This window comes from Carlito syrichta, unplaced genomic scaffold (genome assembly GCF_000164805.1).
Source record: "Carlito syrichta isolate Samal-C Ts95f unplaced genomic scaffold, Tarsius_syrichta-2.0.1 Scaffold155284, whole genome shotgun sequence".
Lineage (NCBI taxonomy): Eukaryota > Metazoa > Chordata > Mammalia > Primates > Tarsiidae > Carlito > Carlito syrichta.
Genome location: NW_007099380.1, coordinates 65,531 through 83,470, shown reverse-complemented (window position 1 = coordinate 83,470; position 17,940 = coordinate 65,531). Strand labels below are relative to the sequence as shown.

The 17,940-nt window shown below is 49.2% G+C and overlaps 1 protein-coding gene across 2 annotated transcripts in view; it reads left to right on the top strand.

Moving 5' to 3' along the window:
* The window catches only part of LOC103252361 (serine/threonine-protein phosphatase 2A 55 kDa regulatory subunit B beta isoform), a 281,419-nt gene that overhangs the window by 238,698 nt on the left and 24,781 nt on the right, over positions 1–17,940 (top strand). For both annotated transcript variants that reach the window (XM_008050989.1, XM_021709060.1), the window contains one exon: positions 3,579–3,743. In XM_008050989.1, the coding sequence (XP_008049180.1) occupies positions 3,579–3,743 (165 nt within the window). The remainder of the gene's footprint in view (positions 1–3,578; positions 3,744–17,940) is intronic.

The following is a 17,940-nucleotide window of genomic DNA, read 5'->3' as shown; positions in this document are numbered from 1 at the left end:
TGCCTGGCACAGCGGTGCCCTCACCTTCCTGCCGCCGTCTGCCTTCTGAGCTGGAGCTCAGCTGCCAAGCTGGCTGTGCCCCCTCCTGTCCATGAGCTGCCTCCAGAGTCCCAGCAGAGAGCCAGATTAACCCCTTTTGTTAGTCGATGTCATTTGCCTGGGCTCCACGTTAATAAGGAATGCTGTAAGCAGTTGAGTCAGGAAGAATAGATCTGTCAAGCCCCAGGGTTAATTTAATAGCAATCTGTTGGCTGTCTGGGTTGTATATTAGCCACGAATCTAATGCTATGCTTGCTTCTGCCATTTAGTTACTTGGGACAACAGAGAAATAATTTGGATAGAGAGCTCTAAAGGATAAGGAAGAGAAAACTGACTGTCAAATGCATCATTCCATTTCCAAGACTATCCCAGGAGCCATGCACTGCTGTCTCCTTTCTCCTTCCCTCCCAATGTGAAGGGCGAAACTGCATATGCCGCAAACATGTGTCACCCTTGGAACAGTGGAAGGGAAAGGCCCAAGTTTCCAGAGGATGCACATGTAAAACATCTTCTCCCGTTATCCGCATGAGCCATTTGATTTTTAGCAGCTAGACTCCCCGCAAGTGTTTCTAGTACTCAACAAATCCTTTGTCAGATAACAATTCCAAAAATCCCTGGTCAGGCCTCTGTCCCAAAGTCTGGTTCAAAAACTCTTATCAAATCATAACACATAAAATTCTGACTCTGGAAAATGTGGCCACCAAAATGGTAGGTGAGTGGGGAGAGCACAGGCCAAAGCCAGGAGAGATGGAGTTGCCCTCTCAGCTTAGATAGGATCGTCACACTGGGAGGCCAGGGGGCAAAGGCCTTGACGGAACTTGTGTTCGTACCCCAGCTCTGCCCAAGTCATGTGACCTTGAGTAGTGTTTTTTTTTAGTCACTGTTTCCTCGGCTGTGGGATAGAGCTGTTAATAGCACTGCCCAAGTAAGGCTGAGCTGAGGGGGGAGTTTGACACACTAGAGAGCTCTGGACAGGACATTAGCTGCCCACCATTATCATCCTCCTCTTCTCCTCATCATCACGGTTATTTAAAAGAGGAGTGGAGTCGTGGCTCATCCCCTGAACCCATAGAGTCAAGCCCAAACAAGCACTCTAATCAAAAAGGAGGACTCAGACTGCAGGGGGGAAGAAGCCAATGGCTTGGGGCACAGGGTAGGTGGTGAGCAGGCTCAGGTCCAGTGGAAGGATAGAAAGATCCAGAAGCAGCAGTCCTAGGCAGACGCTGTGACACATCCCCATGATGGTGTCCTTGACGAGGCTGGTTCCTGGTTTCACAGACATGTTTCGGCACTTTGTTTTCACATGTTCTGACTTTGAGGCTTTATTTTTAGGTGGGAAAAAATTACCGTGGTTGTAGCGCCTCCCTCCCACACCATGAAGATCCCGTCTAGTTAAGCTTGTTTGCAGAGCTCTACCAGCAGAGGTTGAGAACGCTGACACCAGATTTTCTTCCCTATTTTGGGAAAAGAGAAGCATGCTCACTGGCACAGGAGGGTAGCAAGGTTCTTTCTGGAGAGCGAGGGAGTCTGACAACAGCCAAATGCTAACCTTTGCCTATCCACACCCGTGTCATGGCCATGAAGCCCATGGCATAGGTCCCCGGATAGAGGGTACGTCAGAGCTGTGGCCCAGAGCCTCCCGCGTGGCAGGGCTCCTCCATCCCAGTGTGCATTGCTAACTCTGGCAGAGGTTGAGTTGGAAGGTGGTGTTCTATGGATTCAGGGAAGCTGTATGCCCTAGAGTCCCATGTCATATTTGCATCTGGATTTGGTGGGGGGGGGGGGCGGCATTGCAGTAAAGTGTAATAGAAGCTCAGTCCCAAGCTAATTTCAGGAAAATTAGGATTTATAAGAGATCGTTGAAGGGGAAGGAGGCACAGTCAAATACAAAGTCATCGTTGCCACAAATTTCACGTTGGAACTATTGTCACAAGACCAGAGGTGATGTTTGGTAGTAAATGTCTACTTAGGGCTGGCAGCACTAAAGAGATCAGTGTATTTGCTTGAATCTCATCTAAACTCTAAGGAGGGGACGGTGCTACTTGCCTAATGAAAAGCACAGAACATCTGTCCCCACACAAACTCTTGGCACACGTGTTTTCCTTTTCATTTTTATACATTTATTTTCATGTATGCTATTTAGAATGTAGCTAGTGCATTAAACCCCAAATTTTATTAATACTGGACACTGCTTAGATAAGGCTGAGGAAAGAAAAAAGCAAATCAACTTAAAGTTGATTTGAAAAGAAATATTAAGTAAAAAATACAACCTGCTGGTTCCCAGATGGGGCAGATGTCACGAAAACAGTGCACGGGTGGTGACGTCCAGGAAAAGCAGGAGCATCTCAGTCAGCTTCACTGAGCAACAGCGTCCCACATCAGAGGCCCACAGGGATTGCTTGGTCCTCGGACAGCACCCCAGTCCCAGCTGGGTGTCTCTCAGCCTGCCTTCTGGCCCCTAGGCTCTTGGTAGAGCTGCGGAGAGTCCTTCACACATGTCGGACACCCCACAGGTATGTGTGTGTCTGTTGAGTCGCCTTCATAAATAAAAGACTAAGTGTTTCACTCCAATACACAAAAACAGAGGTGTAAATAAAAACAGAGGTATATGCCCACTTGAAAAAACAGATATAAAAAGTCTTGATCAGAAAGAGAAATACTGGGGAAAAAAACCCAGATGATAGAATTCAGGGTATTTCCATGAGAGCCTAAAACTTTCCCACCATACATGTAACTGGCTTCTTTCTGATACTTAAACTCCCTCACACACTCGAAGGCAAATCACAACTTATAGATGCTAGGAGGCTTATATATCATAAATGAGGGAAATTTTGCATAAGTATGAAAAAGCACCGATTTTGCAGCTCGAATGAAATCCTAGTTTTGTCTTAATAGCCATGTGACTTGAGGCAAGTTGTTTTACGTACTTAGAACCTCCATTTCCTCTCCTGAAAAATGAGATTGAGACAAATGCGGATTATAGAGTGATTTTAAGGATTAAATGAAAGTATGTGACATGCTTTGCACAGTGAATGGCCTACAGTTAATGCTTAATAAATGGTGGCAACTGTTGTTATCATCACCATCAACATATACTTAAAGCAGGGCTCATAGTTTTCATGGATGAGGATCTGCAGTCCATCACCGGTATCATTGATCAGTCCAGGACTGGTTATCTGGTTGCAGTGGGACTGGTTTCTTAACCACTGTCACAAAATGGGAAGCAAGTATCTTTGCCATTTGGTACGTTTAGCACAGTTGCACTAGCAGGTACTTTGGTCATGAGTGGATTTCACAGAGGATAAAATACGAACAGGGAGTCAGGAGACCTGAGTTCTAATGCTACCTCTGAGTACCAGGTAACCCTGGGCCATTTTCCCAAAGTCCCTGAACCTCCTCTGCCTGGGACCAGTGTGCAATGAGGATCCACCAGGTGAGTGGTAAATGCTGGAATGGTGCACTAACATAGGGCAGTGCTGTTGCTGATGCCCCTTGAGCTTCTGGCCCTTCTGGTTTCCTCCTTGACTCGTCTGTGCCAGACATCGTGGACATTAAGCCAGCCAACATGGAGGAGCTCACAGAAGTGATCACCGCAGCCGAGTTCCACCCCCATCACTGCAACACCTTCGTGTACAGCAGCAGCAAAGGAACAATCCGGCTGTGTGACATGCGGGCTTCGGCCCTGTGTGACAGGCACACCAAGTGTGAGTAGCAACCCCAGGGTGACTTGTGGGAAGAGAGAGAAGAGGGAGAGGGCCTGGAAGGTTGTGGTCTCTTTCCCCATGTTAGACACACCACAGTCAGGAAACTGCATGTAGGAGTCTGCTCGTATTTGATCTTTCTGTAAAGGTGAAAACTCAAGTTAAATCTAAAACATTCATATACAGAGATAAGTAAGACGTGACCCTGTCAATAAAGGGTTTCAATAATGGTGTCACATGATCCACACTCTGTGTTAAGAAGATCATGCTCCTGCTTTGGGAAAGTGAACCTGAGGTGCAGCAGGGGACCACAAGGAGACTGTCGAAAGGGAGCCCGGACAAAGAGGTGAAGTGGAAATGGAGACGGTGGTGGGTTCTGGCAGATCTTGGCAGTAGAGCTGACAGGACTTGCTGGGCTGTGCTGGATGCTGAGAATAACCAGGCATCAAGAGCAGCAGCAGGGTCGCGACTGGAGGCTTCTTGGAGAGGTGGGGGCTGTGGGAAGCAGCCATCTAGAAGTCCCTGCCAGTCCACTGGGCACCCAAGAGATGGAACTAGAGTCAGATGCAGCCAGGCTCTTGGCCCTGGATACCACTGGAGTTGTCAGGGCATGGAAGGAGCAGAGCCCTCATGTGCCCGCAGGAACTGAGTGCAGGGATGCAGAAGGCTGCCATTCTGGGCCTGGCTACCAGGACATGAGCAGGGAAGCTGGCACTGGCTGGGGGGGCTGTGCTCAACAAGGGCCCTGGACTTAGCAAGGGAGTTTCTTTTCCAGAAAAGAAACTTCTCCAGAGCAGAGGCACCTGCAAGGCTGCAGAGCACTGTCCAGTGCTGGCAGAACATGTGCCGCTTGCCAAGATGCCTAGGAGAGGCCAGCACTGCCTGTGTCCCACCATCACATTCTGTGAGGGGCTGTTCTGCCACTTCAGCTTGCTGTGGACAGCTAGATGAAACCCATTCTCTCCTGGCCCCAGATTTTAACTTGTATCCCCATGTGACCGAGTGACGTGCCAGCTCTCTGCACAGGTGTGGATGAGGGAAGGGTGGCAATGGCACGGTACTATGGTGACTTCTGTTTGCCCATTGGCAGTCAGGGGTTTCACAGGGGGAGCTTATGTAGAGCTCAGTGATGTGTGCTGAGTCACAGCCCCAGGTCAGAGCCAGGCCTTGCCCTATTGGCTATCTGACTCTGCAATGCCCTCCCTGGATCTTCCTGAGCCTTCATTTTCTCTGATGAGTGGGTAGAACCATCAGAACAGCCACCATGTGGGTTGGCCAGGGGCCTCAGAAGAGATACCTATCAGAGCTCATTAACGAGACCATCTGCATTTTTTTCATACTAAATCTTCAACCTTGACTTGTATTTTACATGTACAGCACACCTCCATTAAGATCAATGACGCTTCAAGTGTTCAAACACTACATGTGCCTAGTGGTTTCCATATTCATGCAGATTTAGGACAGTTCCTCATTGCAGAAAATTATACTAGAGAGTGCTGACAGCTTCTCAAGAAGTTGGACTGTTCTGTCTTGTTCACTACCATTTCACTAGCACCTGCTACCATGTCTTGCCCACAGCAGGTGCTTAACACATGTTCCACTGACTTTTGCACTAGTGTGGGTCTCTGAGCAGTAGCACAGAGTAACATAAGTACTTTCCCACAAGGTGTTCAGGCAGAAGGATCATAATGTGCAAAGATGCCAAGGTATGAGAGTTCACAACACGTCTGTGAAACTCGGGGGGTGGGGGGGCAGGTGTGGTCGGTCTGCAGGAAATGGTGTAAAGAAGGGAAGAAGAAGGCATGGTCCAGGTCATAAAGGCCATGATGAAAAACTTGAATTTTTGGTCAAAGTCAGTGAACAACTGCTAAAGTAACCAGGGGAGTAATATGATCAGAATTCATTTTTTAGAGAATTGCTTGAATAGAAGCCTGAAGGATGGAATTTGAAGTCTGGCTGGGAGAATAAAGAAACAAGGTTAACAAGTTAGGAAGATCCTATACTATAGACAAGAGTTTCTTAACAGTACACTATTGAATCTTGGGGCCACCAAATTCTTTGTCTGAGGAGGGGCTATCCTGGCACTGTAGGGTGTTTAGCAGCACCCCAGCTTCAACCACAGATGCCAGTAGCACAAGCCCAGTCATGGTCACCAAAAATGTCTCCAGGCATAGAGAAACATCCTCTTGGGGAAGGCACTTATCCTGGTTGAGAACCACTGATCTAGACTCCAGTTCACGCAGTCAGTTCTTCCGTATGACACTCCTATACCTGTAATATGTTTATTACTCTAAAGAACTCTGAACAAAACAACAGACTTCTACACTCAGAGAATTTCAGATGTGGCTGATGAGACAAGAGATACCTAGGAAGCATCTCAGGAATGACGTATAAGGCATTGTCCATCTTCATACTCAAATGAATGGTGGAGACAACGAGGGCTATGATGTTCAGAAGAGGGGAGACATTTTGGACAGACCTCACAGGGAAGGTAGACGCCAGGTGGCTGAGTGTTGAAGTGCAAGTGGATTTGGTTAGGGAAGCAGGAAGAAGGGTATTTTGAGCAGTGTGCACAGAATGAGCAAAATCCTGAATTAATAAAGTGCACGGAGTCTTTATAGAGTCTCAACAGCGTCCCGAGCTTGGGGGAAAGGAGAACCTTGAGTTCAAAAGGTTCGATCAGAATGATGGCTCCTATCAGGTTGGTCATTGAAGAACAGAGTCAAAAGTTTATGCTCTCATGTATTCATCCATTCATTCATTGAGCACCTATTTTATAACCAGAGCCTGGTTCCTGTGGTAGCCAGTCCTCCGTAAACTTTTCCACCAAGTCAAGCTCTCCTGGGGCTAGTATGATCCCTGCTTCGTGGAAGAAGGGCACGCAGAAGCAGCCCACCCTCCCCAATATGTTCTCGGTGACCCGTCCCATCATCAAAACCAAAATGGCACATGTCTGGCAGATCTTCTTTAAAGTCTTATTCTTTCATTTAGAATTTCATGTGAATTTTGCATTTTTACCCCCTTGAAATGTCTATTTTCAGTTTAATTTAATAATTACATTCCACCCTACTTCAACTTTCAAACAAAATTGATGTTCCTAAAAGCTTTCTGTGCCCCCGTGTACCCGTCCTCCCTCTCCCTAGACCCTGTGTGTACATACATGTGCTCCAGCTTGAGAAGCATGGGTCCTCATATGTGGGGAATGATTTGTGCTTATGTACGTGGGGAGCAGGGTTAACAGAATTTGTGTTTCATGAAAGATTAACACAGCAGTGCTGTGAAGAAAGGGAGTTAGAAGGGTGTGCTTTCATCTCAATACAAGCAAAATTCAGAACCTAGTGAAAGGATGTGGTTGTGGAAATCACAAGAAAGGGAAGGGAAAAGGAATAGTTGCTTTTGAACTAACTGTGAGTGTTGTGACATTAGAGCTTGGCATTCATCACACACTGATGTGATATTTGCTGCTCAATGTCATTTCCCTTTAGATGGTGAACCCTCTGAGGACGCAAATTCAGTTGGTCACAACGTACTGCCAGGGCCTGACACATAAGTAGGTTGGCAGTAAATACTTATTTAAGAAATAAATGTATGCCCAAGTATTGGGATAAATGACATGTGGGAATGGGGACAAATGGAACGTCCATGAGTCTCTTGAGGAGAGAGTGAGGGTTGGGCCTCGGGCAGGGTAGTGCTGGGAGAGGGGACAAAAGCGGTCCCAGGAGGCAGGGCCTCTGTGAGTGGAGGTGAAACTGGGCTTGAGGGACCACACAGATAGAGACAGGCACCTGCCTGGGCTTTAGAGTCAGACAGGCCCACGTGAGTCCTGGATACTGGGGAACAAACTGACTGAAAGGCATGACGAACCCCGAACTCAAGATGGAAAAAGAGCCAAACCCTTTCAGAACCAGAATGGTTTAGAGCGGATGCTTTGGAGTCAGAACTTGGCTCTGACACTCAGTACCGTGTGACCTAGGGCCATTATTTAAGTCTTCTGAGCCCTCGGTTTTTCATTAGAAAGTAGAAATAGTAAGGAAGTGTCAGCATGTGTTCAAGATCCTAGCACTCTGCCAGGCACACAGGAGTTCATACATGGCAGCAGCAATTGTCACAGTGATTCCTCCTGGGTCCCCTCATTCCAGGTCTGCAGAGATAAGATGCTTGGATCTCCAACCATTTTGGCAGGTAAAGAAGGCTCCATTATTTGTATATTTAATTCATATTTTTTAGCACAAACTGTATGTCAAGTATTGTGTCAGGTACTGAAGATACAAGGATGAGCAAAAATAGACTTGGTTTCCTCATTATCTGAGTTAATCAGCGTTCTCCAGAGAAACAGAACCAGTAAGGTGTTTGCTTGCATGTGTGCATAAAGAGATCTATTATAAGAAATTGGCTCACATAATTTGAAGGCTGATATGTCCCAAGATCTGCAGTTGGCAAGCTGAAGACCTAGAAGAGCTGGTAGTGGAGTTCTAGTTCAAAGGTCATCGGGGTGAAGAACCAGGAGAGCCGGCAAAGTTCTAGTCTAAAGGCCATCGAGGCGAAGACCCAGGAGAGCCAGTGGTTTTGTTCTAGACCAAAGGCCATCAAGGCGAAGAACGAGGAGAGCTGGTGGTGAAGTTCTAGGCCAAAGGTCATCAGGATGAAGACCCAGGAGAGCCCCTGGTAGAGTTCTAGTCCAAAGGCCATTGGGGTGAAGACCCAGGACAGCTGGTGGTAGAGTTCTAGCCAAAAGGCCATCAGGGTGAAAACCAAGGAAGAGCTAGTATTTTAGTTCAAGTTCAGAGAGAAAAAAATCCATGTCCCAGCTCAAAAGCAGTCTAGTTCTATCTCACTTGCAAGAGGGTCAGCCTTTTCACTCTCTTTAGGCCGTCACCTGAGTGGACTAGACTCACGCACACCACAGAGAGCCATCTGCTTTACTCAGTCTATTCATTTAAATGTTTAACACATCCAAAAACATCCTTACCAAGACATGCAGAATGTCTGAGCAAATATCTGGGTACCCCATGGGCCAGTCAGATTGACATGTAAAACTAGCTGCACTAAGAAAGGTCAAGATGTTTTAGGGAAGCACAAACAGATATAGCACTGTACCTGTAGTATGTGGCACACAGAGAGATGCGGTGGTATGAGCAGGTATGACAAAGACCCTCAAGGCAGTGACAGCTGAATTGAGACATAGAGACTGAGCAGTGCGTGGAAGAACACAGGAAAGGTTGTACAGGTGCACAGAGCAGGAAGCCTGGCAGGTCTCACACCCAGAGAGCCCTAGACTGCTCCTCCCTCCAGCACAGGCCTCACACAGCCCTAGAGAAGCAAAACCCTGGAGGCTGTCCCTAGAGAGGCCCAGGAGCCAGCTGGCAAGCCTCTGCCAAGCCCTGCATCAGCACGTCCCAGCCTAGCACCACTGAGTGCCAGCCTGCTCATCTGGTACAGAGGTGAACAGAATTCGTTTTCCTGACTCAGAAGTACCAGCCTTCCTCAGCACGCATCCCCCTTTGTTCTGTGGTGACCCAGCTCCTGCCACTGGGGAGCAAGCTCGTCTGACCTGGCCTGACATGTCAAGTTGATCTTCCCCAGCCTCCTCAAGGGCCACCCACAGCCACTGTGGCCCAGCTGAGGGGTGCAGTGCGTGTGTGATGCAAGCAGAGATGGTGCATCCAAATTCAACACAACGGATAGCATCTCGGAGATGCACTGAGGAGGGCGTTTAATAACCTCGGCGTTTCATTGCATTCCAAGAGGGCCATGTTATAGGAGCTTCATATATTAATTTCCATATGTCCCTCACTCTGTAGACTCAGAAGAGGGTTGGGTGGATGAGCTTTCTCCCTCTCACTTGTGTTTGCAGTTTGAGATACTGAAACAATAGAGTGCTGAGGGCAGTGATGTTGGCAAGCCTGGATCACACTCTGCCCTTTCCATGCATGAGTGTTGGGGGCTGGGTGAAAGAAATGGGCCAACTGTGATGAACACCAGTCTAGGAAATAAGAGAGGAATGAACCCAGAGGTCACCTCCTCCACCCCCTGAATCTTGGCCTTGTCCCCTCTCCAGCCTCAGCTCTAGGTAACCTGGCCACACCATCTTGCTTCCTGCACCTCCAACACCCTCAGCCCTTTCCTGCCTCAAGGCCTTTGCCCATGCTCTTTCTTCGCCTGGAATGTTCTTCCACATGCCCCCTACCTATCTGAACCATAGTCATATTTTAGGACTCTGAAAAAATGTCACCTCCTCGGAGATGACGTCTCTGTCCACCCCATCCGTGCCCCATTTCTCTTGATCTCATCAGCCTATTTTATTTCTGTCTTTCGTAGCATGTGTAATGGTTGCTTGCTTTCCATAGTCTCTGTCTCCCCAACTAGAATGTGCTCTCTGAAGGCAGTGTCTTTATCTCGTGAGCTACTGAGTTTCTGTGGTACTTACCACAGTGCCTGACATAGCGTGGGCTTCACAGAACGTCTGTGGTTGAAAGGCAGGAGGATGGCAAAAGACACGAAGAAAGGGGAGTTTTGTTTACCAGGGCTGCTGAACAAAGGGCCACAGGCTGGGTGGCTCACAGGGTAAAACTTCCTCCCATCACAGCTCTGGAGGCCGGAGGTCTGAGGTGAGGTGTGGGCAAGGCCAGCTTCCTCCAGGCTATGGTCTGGTCCGCACCTCTGTCCTCGGCTGGTGAGTGGCTGCTCCTGTGTCCATAAGGCACTGCCCTCCGTACATGTGTTCAAAATTCCCCTGCTTATAAGGACACTAGTCATACTGAACTGGGGTCCACCCGAATGACCTAATTTTAACAGAATTGCCTGTTTAAAGGCCTCATCCCCACATTCTGAGGCATCAGCATACTCAGGGGAGAGGAGTTTCCGCCCCCAACAGAAGGAAAGTCATGAAAGTCAGCATGAGCTCGGGCCCTGGAGCTGGCAGTCCTAGTGCTGTGTCCAGGCTCCCATCCTGCAGGAGGCCTGGGGAGGGGCTGATGTGGGCACCTTCCTCTGGGGTAAGGATGAAAAGGGATAATGGACATGGGGCTTGCCCAGCTCCGGGCACATCAGGAGCACGCAGTGTGCAGGACTCAGCAGAGGCAGGGGAGATGCTAGACAAAGCCCCCCCAAGGGACCAGGGGATGAAGACCCTGCATACTGGGTCTCTGCAGTCCCCGTGGCTACCAGGTATCAGGACAATGGCACCTGAATGCCCTCCTGTGGCTCTGAAATAATTTCTTTCTGAACAAAGGGACTTTTGTCGACTTTCGCAGCTAGGAGGTACTGAGGAACCCGGTTCCTGTCCAAAAGCTGGTCTTGGAGGCAGAGGATCCTGCGTCAGCAGAGCATGCCTTAGCAGCACAAAAGGAAAGAAGCAGGGGGAGTCCTCAGGCAGGACTGGGAACAGAAAAGGGGTGGCTTGAAGGGTCACGAGACTTGACAAGCCAAAGCCCTGGATGTGGTCAAAGCTGGAGCAAGTGGGGAGACACTCATAACAGACGTGAAAGCAGGGTCAAGGAGATGAGCTCCCTGCGAGTGCAGCAAGACCAGATGGGCATTCGTGGACACAGCTGAGCAGGGGCAAAATGAAAGGCATGGTGTCAGGACAATGGGCCCCAGATTCCCTCCAGGGTTGCAGTTTGACTGCTGTAACTTAGAGTCATTGAGGAACAGGAGAGCCCCACTGGGTACCTCAGCTCTGGGGTGGAGTCAGCAGAAAAGATAAAAACTCCCTCCACACACAGCGGCACCTGTCCCTAATGCTGGGCTGAGGCCAAGTGGGAGCCCTGCAGGACGTCCCTGTACTCACAGCCCAGGTCATTTTCTCTGTTTCTTCCCCTCTGTCAAACCCAGCGAAGAGGAGTGAGTGTATTCAGAGAAAAGGGCAAAATGGGGAGGAGCATCAACATGGTGGGTCATCCACCACCAACTAATATTCATGGTTCAATTCGATAGATCTTGAACCGGTTACTTAACCTCTCTGGGCCTCAGCTATAAAATACAGCCAGTTGAAGTATTAGTCTTAGAGGTTGTTGATGAGGATCCAATGAGCTACCACCCACGAGGCCTTTGACTAGGGCCTGCATATGATGTAAGCATGGTGTCAGTTGTGGGTATAATGACAATGCTGTCTTGTCTCCCTGCCACACGTGTCTTGTAAGCGTGGGAGCAGAAGGAGCAGCAGTGGTTGTGGACATGGTCGTGTCCACAGCCACGATCACCACTAACGTCCATGCTGACTCACCACATCCAGAAGTGCACGTGTGTGAGTTCATTGGGTCTTCCTAACACCCTTGTGAGAGCCACACTGCCATAGCCCACACCTCACAAGCAGGGCATAGCTGACAGGGAAACGACACCCTGGGGCCACCAGAGTGCAAGCCACCAAGTGGGGGTTGCATCCAGGCCTGCAGCTCTTCACCAGGTTACCAGAAACCACACATTCTACTAAGATTTGTTAAACACCCACTGGCTCCTGTCTTCAGAGGGCTTACCTTCTAGTGGGGAGGAAGGAGGTGAAACAAGTACCCAAGTATAAACAAGATCACTTCAGACCATGACAAACGCTGGAAGGAGACTGAGCAGGGTTAGTAGTGTGAGGCCCTCAATGAAAGCCTGAGCTATCAGAAGGATCCCAAGAGAAAGCTCCCATCTGAGTGTGAAGGTCCTAACACAGGAGTAGGAAAAAGACCTATGGGTGGAGACAAGTCGGCAGGGACAGGGTGGAAGGTGAGGCCACGTCGACGGGCTGAGGCCAGATGTGGGGAGCTTGGGGGCCAAGACAGAGCAATTGGAGGTCACTCGAAGTGAGACAGGAAGCCACAAGACATTGCTGAGCAGGGGAGCAAAAACTCGGTCTACAGTCTTAGAGGAGTCAGTCCTTCAGCGATGGGTGGCTAGATGGCAGGTAGAGATCATTTTAGAGGGCTGTTGCCACTACCTACAGGAGAAATGGGAAGGGCCCCAGGCAGGGTGAGGCAGTGAAGTCGTGTCAAGTGGGGAGACCCCAGATCTACTCAGGAGAGAGGCTAAGAGGATGTGCTGAGCCTGGAGGGATGAGTGGATGAAAGGGAAGAGTCTAAGGTAACTCTTGGGTGGGGGCTGGTCACGTGCACTGCAAAGGGGATACGGCAGAAGGGACAGGTTTGAGGTGTCCTGATTGAGACGTCTGTGGCTCATCCATTTTTCATGTAAAAAAGCCAGGTGGATGGCTAGCCACGTGAGTCCAGAGGCCAGGGAAGGGGCCTGAGCAGAGGAATGAACATAGACATCAGGAGCATGGTGTAATAGTTAAGGTTATGAATGGGTGATGGCAGTTGGGAGAGAAGGTGTGATGAAGAGAAGGAAGTGGCCAGGACCCAGGCTGAGGGCATGCCAGCATTTTCTTTTCTTTTTTTTTTTTTTTGAGTTGGAGTCTCACTCCGTCACCCAGACTGGAGTGCAGTGGCCGCTCCCGGCCACCGCAGCCTCGACCTGCTGGGCTCCGGCGATCCTTCCGCCTCAGCCTTCCGAGTAGCTGGAACTACAGGTGCGCACTACCACGCCCGGCTGGTTTTCGATTTATTGTAGAGATGAGGTCTCGCCAAGTTGCCCAGGCGGGTCTCGAACCCACAGGCTCAGGCAGTCCACTCACCTCAGCCTCCCAAAGGCGGGGATTACAGGCTGAGCCACCAAGCCCGGCTGCCAGCATTTTCAATGGGGTAGAGAGAGGAGGAGGTGACCTTTATAGAAAACAGGGTGTGAGCCACCAGGGAAGTGAGTAGAAGACCAAGGTACCAAACCAAGAGTGGATGGTGATTTGGACAGACATTAGGCTCTATTGTGTCAATGCTTCTGAGAGGTCAAGAAAGGCAAGAGGGGAGATATGATCATGGGACTTCTTTGGCTATTGGCTAGTGGATGGCAGTAAACACAACAAGCATGCTGCCTGGCACACGGAAGGTCCCCAGTGCACAGTTGCTGAATGAAATCAATCCCGTGTGTGATAGCACCTACCTGGTGGCACAGCAGGGATTCTTCCATTGCATCTTCATTGCGGTTCAGGCAGAGCTGCCTTCCTCCTTGCCTGCCCTTGAGGTCCCATCCCTTGGATCCAGAAATGTTTGTGCCAGGGCCCTACAGGAGGTGAAGCCAGCTGGAGGGTCTTGAAGGCCAGGGTGAGGAGCCAGGGCTCTCTACAGCACCCATGCCCCTGTACCAGCTTGGTCCATGAGGCCACTGACTGCAGGCATTCACTCCTAGCAGCAAGGCCCTTCTGCATGGGCAAATCTGCAGCTCAAGGCTTAGCCACAGAAATACCCTCCCTAAGATGACACCAAGGCAGCCTTCCCATCCAGGAGCAGTCAGCATCTACCCTGTGTGTTCATAAGTCTGTCTGTGGCCTGGTGTGAAAGAAATCTGACTTTTTTATGCTGAGGGGGAAAAGCTTAGGCTTTAAAATCTGAGATGTTTAAGTGAGTAGTATAGTCACTGGGGAAACAGTCTGAGCTCCCATGAGGATGGGACAAAGTGTGATACCCAGTCTAACAATCCAAATCAGAAATGTCATTTTCCTCCAAGGGTGGGCATAGTAGGAAGATGGATTGCTATTTTTGAACCTCCCTCTCCCTTAATGGGTTCACAACAACCCATAAAGATTGATATTAGTACTTGCAATTCACAGGTGAGGCCCAGAGGGGTGAAGAAACTTAACCCCGATCACAGTGGGGATCCTAAGATTGAAACGTGCACCTGTCTGCTTCTAGGAGAGTGCACTCCACTCCTGGGTGCTTGGTAGGAGAAAGAATGTGATCTTTTTCTGATATCCAGAAGGATACTTTTGTCAGGTTCCATTTTATACAGACCCCATCAGCTGAATGCCTGACCTAACCCTTTCCAACTGCAGAATGAACTCTGCCACTGCCCAGAACACAAAATCCCCTCATATTTTCACCCTCCTATACACACTGAGTTGCCAAACCCTGGCAGGTAAGCCACGAGACCCCTTCTAAACCTGCAGCTCCTCCCCAGGTCTCTGATGGAATGTGTCCAAAGACATCGCCAAGACTGCAGCTGTGTTGACTTTTTTTTTTCTTTTTGAGTTGGAGTCTCACTCCGTCGCCCAGGCTGGAGTGCTATGGCACACTCACAGCCACCCCAGCATCGACCTGCTGGGATCCGGCAATACTTCTGCCTCAGCCTTCTAAGTAGCCAGAACTACAGGTGCACGCTACCATGCCTAGTTAATTAATTTTATTGTAGAGATGAGGTCTCACCATGTTGCTCAGGCTGGTCTTGAACCTGCAGGCTCAAGTAATCCTCTCGCCTCAGCCTCCCAAAGTGCTGGAATGACAGGCTTGAGTCACTGTGCCCAGCCACTGTGCTGACTCTTAAAGCCTCAGAGGGTTGGCTCAGCTTCCAAAAGGGGTTCAGTATTGATTTGGGGCATAATTAACAGTGTTTACTTCAGCTTGGTTGAACTAAAAAGACAAAGGCCTCTGTTAGAATGCTCTTGCCCGATGACAGGATGAGAAGCACACAGACACACTTTCCACCCTGGGGAAAGCCAAACAGTCTCGCTGCAAGGAGCAGCACTCACCACATCCCACCCAGTGTTTGGAGCTGCCCGCCCCCCACATCTAAGCTTGGCAACAATTAGCAGCAAGCAGGCACTGCCCAAACCCCCCAGTAAAAACGGAATCCCTTCCCTCCCTCCAAACTCATTTCTATGTCTGATTAATTTAACCAGTTCTGTCCACTAGTCATCCTGGAAACTCCAGGTGAATGATTTACTTAAGAACTAGAAGGCATATTAATTGTGGGTGTGGCTTTCCTTAGCAACTGATACTTTCCTGGGTCCTGCCCTCTCCCCACTGGGGTCTTGGATGAGAAGGTAGTGGAAATTGAAACTGGCTCACACCCAAGGCTGCAGACCCCCAGCACCCAGACTAGGAAAGGCTGGCCCTGGGGTGTAGGTGGCTCTGGCCTTGGGACACCTCAGAGTCAACCTACCTGCCACCATGACCCAGGACGAGCACTGACAGAGCAACCACAGGCAGCAGTGGCATCCTGAACCCCAGGAAGGGCATTGCACTGCTGGAATCTAGGGAGGGCTCTGGCTGCCTCTTCCCTCTATTCTGCTTGCAAACACCCAAAGTCACCTTCCATTTCTCCAATTTGTAAGTACGCTGCAACTTGAAAAATCTTAGTCTATGTTTTACTACCATTGCTCCACTTGTGGTACGTAGGAATGCATTTTACCTTTCACGGTAATATAAGTTAAGCATAACAAGGCAGGTATTTTATCACACAATGTGATATATATATATCTCTCTCAGATCTTTCCTCCAGAGGTGAGATCAAAGTTCGCCTTCTCCCCCGTGTATCAGTTTGCTAACACTGCTATACAATGATCAAAAACTCAGTGACTCTAAACAATACACATCTATCTTCTTGCAGTTCTGTAGGTCAGAAGTCTGACATGGGCTTCACTGGCTGAAATTAAGGTGTCTGAAAGTCACGTTTTATCTGGAGCCTCTAAGGGAGCATCTGCTCCTCACCTTACCCAGCCTCCAGAGGCCGCCTCATGCTCTGGCTCCTGCCCCCACCATCCCCATTTTCAGAGCCAGCAGCGGCGAGATGGGTGCTTCTCACTTATATCCCTCTCTCTTCTTCCTCCCTCCTCCACTTTTCAGAACCCTTGTGACTGCATGAGGCCCACCAGGCAATACAGAATAATCTCCTTTTAAGATCAACTAATTAACAACCATAATCCCACCCACAGCCTTCATTCCCTCTTGCCGTGTAAGGTAGCATGCTCACGAGGTCAGGGCATGAGGACTTCCACATCCTCGGGGAGCCATCATCCTGCCTGCCACACTCCTCAAGCTTCAGCGGAGGCACATTCCTCCAGGAAGACTTCCTGGACCCCAAGTAGGACTAGATGTCCTCTGTCAGAGCACTTACCTCAGTCTCTCTTATTAAATGGGACCACCATTATGGCTAGTCTCTTTTATCAACCCCCCCCAACACTTAGCATAGTGAAAGTGCTGAACAAATGCCTTTAGGAGTAAACAACTAGAGTTCTCTAGTTTGATAAATCTGCATCTGGTGACTCTCTCTACACCAATGAGAAAACTAACACTAAAGAGTGGTTCACTCATTTCTAGCTTTAAGAATGCATTACAAGATATGTAGATTGCATGATAAATGACCCACCTTGTTTTGTGTAAGTAATATGAATGCTAAAATTAGAATGCATTCCTAGGCACCACAAGTACAAACATGGTAATGAAAGTAGTCTAAGATTTTCCAAGTTGCAACATCTTTACAAATTGGAGAGATGGAAGCTTATCTGATGTGTTTGCAGGCAGAGTAGAGGGAAGAGGCTATGAAACAGATGTCCTTGAAGGCTGCTGGTTTATTCACCCCATGGCTGTCGAGGCCTAGCATGTGTCGGGCACCGTGCCAGTACTAGGAGAGCAGTGCTTCCTGCCCATGCGGCATTATTGTCAAGGAGTAAAGCTGCACACACACAAACAAGTACAGCAAAGTAAGATTTGGTGAGAGTGTTTCGGAGGAAGCAGTGGCCAAATGCAGAGAGGTCTGAGTCTGAGTTGTGCCTGGTAGGTCTGGGAAGGATGGCCAGCCAACGTCTATGGTATTGTGAAAGGCAGAAGCAAGAGGGGAGGTGGGAAAAGCAGGCAGGTACCCCCAACCACAAAGGAACTCCACATGGGGCAGGTCCCTCACACAACACGGGGCCCGTTCACACTGGACTCTGTGAAAAGGACTGGGACCCCAGTTGGCACCACGGGAGCCCTTTAGGCTGGTAGGGAGTCTGGAAGGGATTGTGCTAAGGACAGGAAGTCTAGGAGGGTTCTGTATAAAGGGGTGAGACGATTCTACTTTCAAATACATCCTTCTGCAGCTAGTTAAGAATGAAGCATCTGGAGGAAGCATAGATGCTGGGAGAAGAGTCAGAAAGATGCTGAAATGCTTCAGGCAAGGGATGATGGTCGTGTAGGTGAAGACAGTAACTATGGAAGTGGTGAGACTGGATTGATTTGTCCATACTTTGAGTGTCACGTTAATAGGAGTCGTTTAAAACCTAGCATGGAGGTGAAGTGAGGGAAAGCATCTGAGGTGACTCCAGCTTTCCAGCCTGAGCACATGCCTGGATGGTGAGACCATTGAGAGAGTTGGCAGAGACTAAGGGAGAGACCATGCAGAGAGGAAGCCC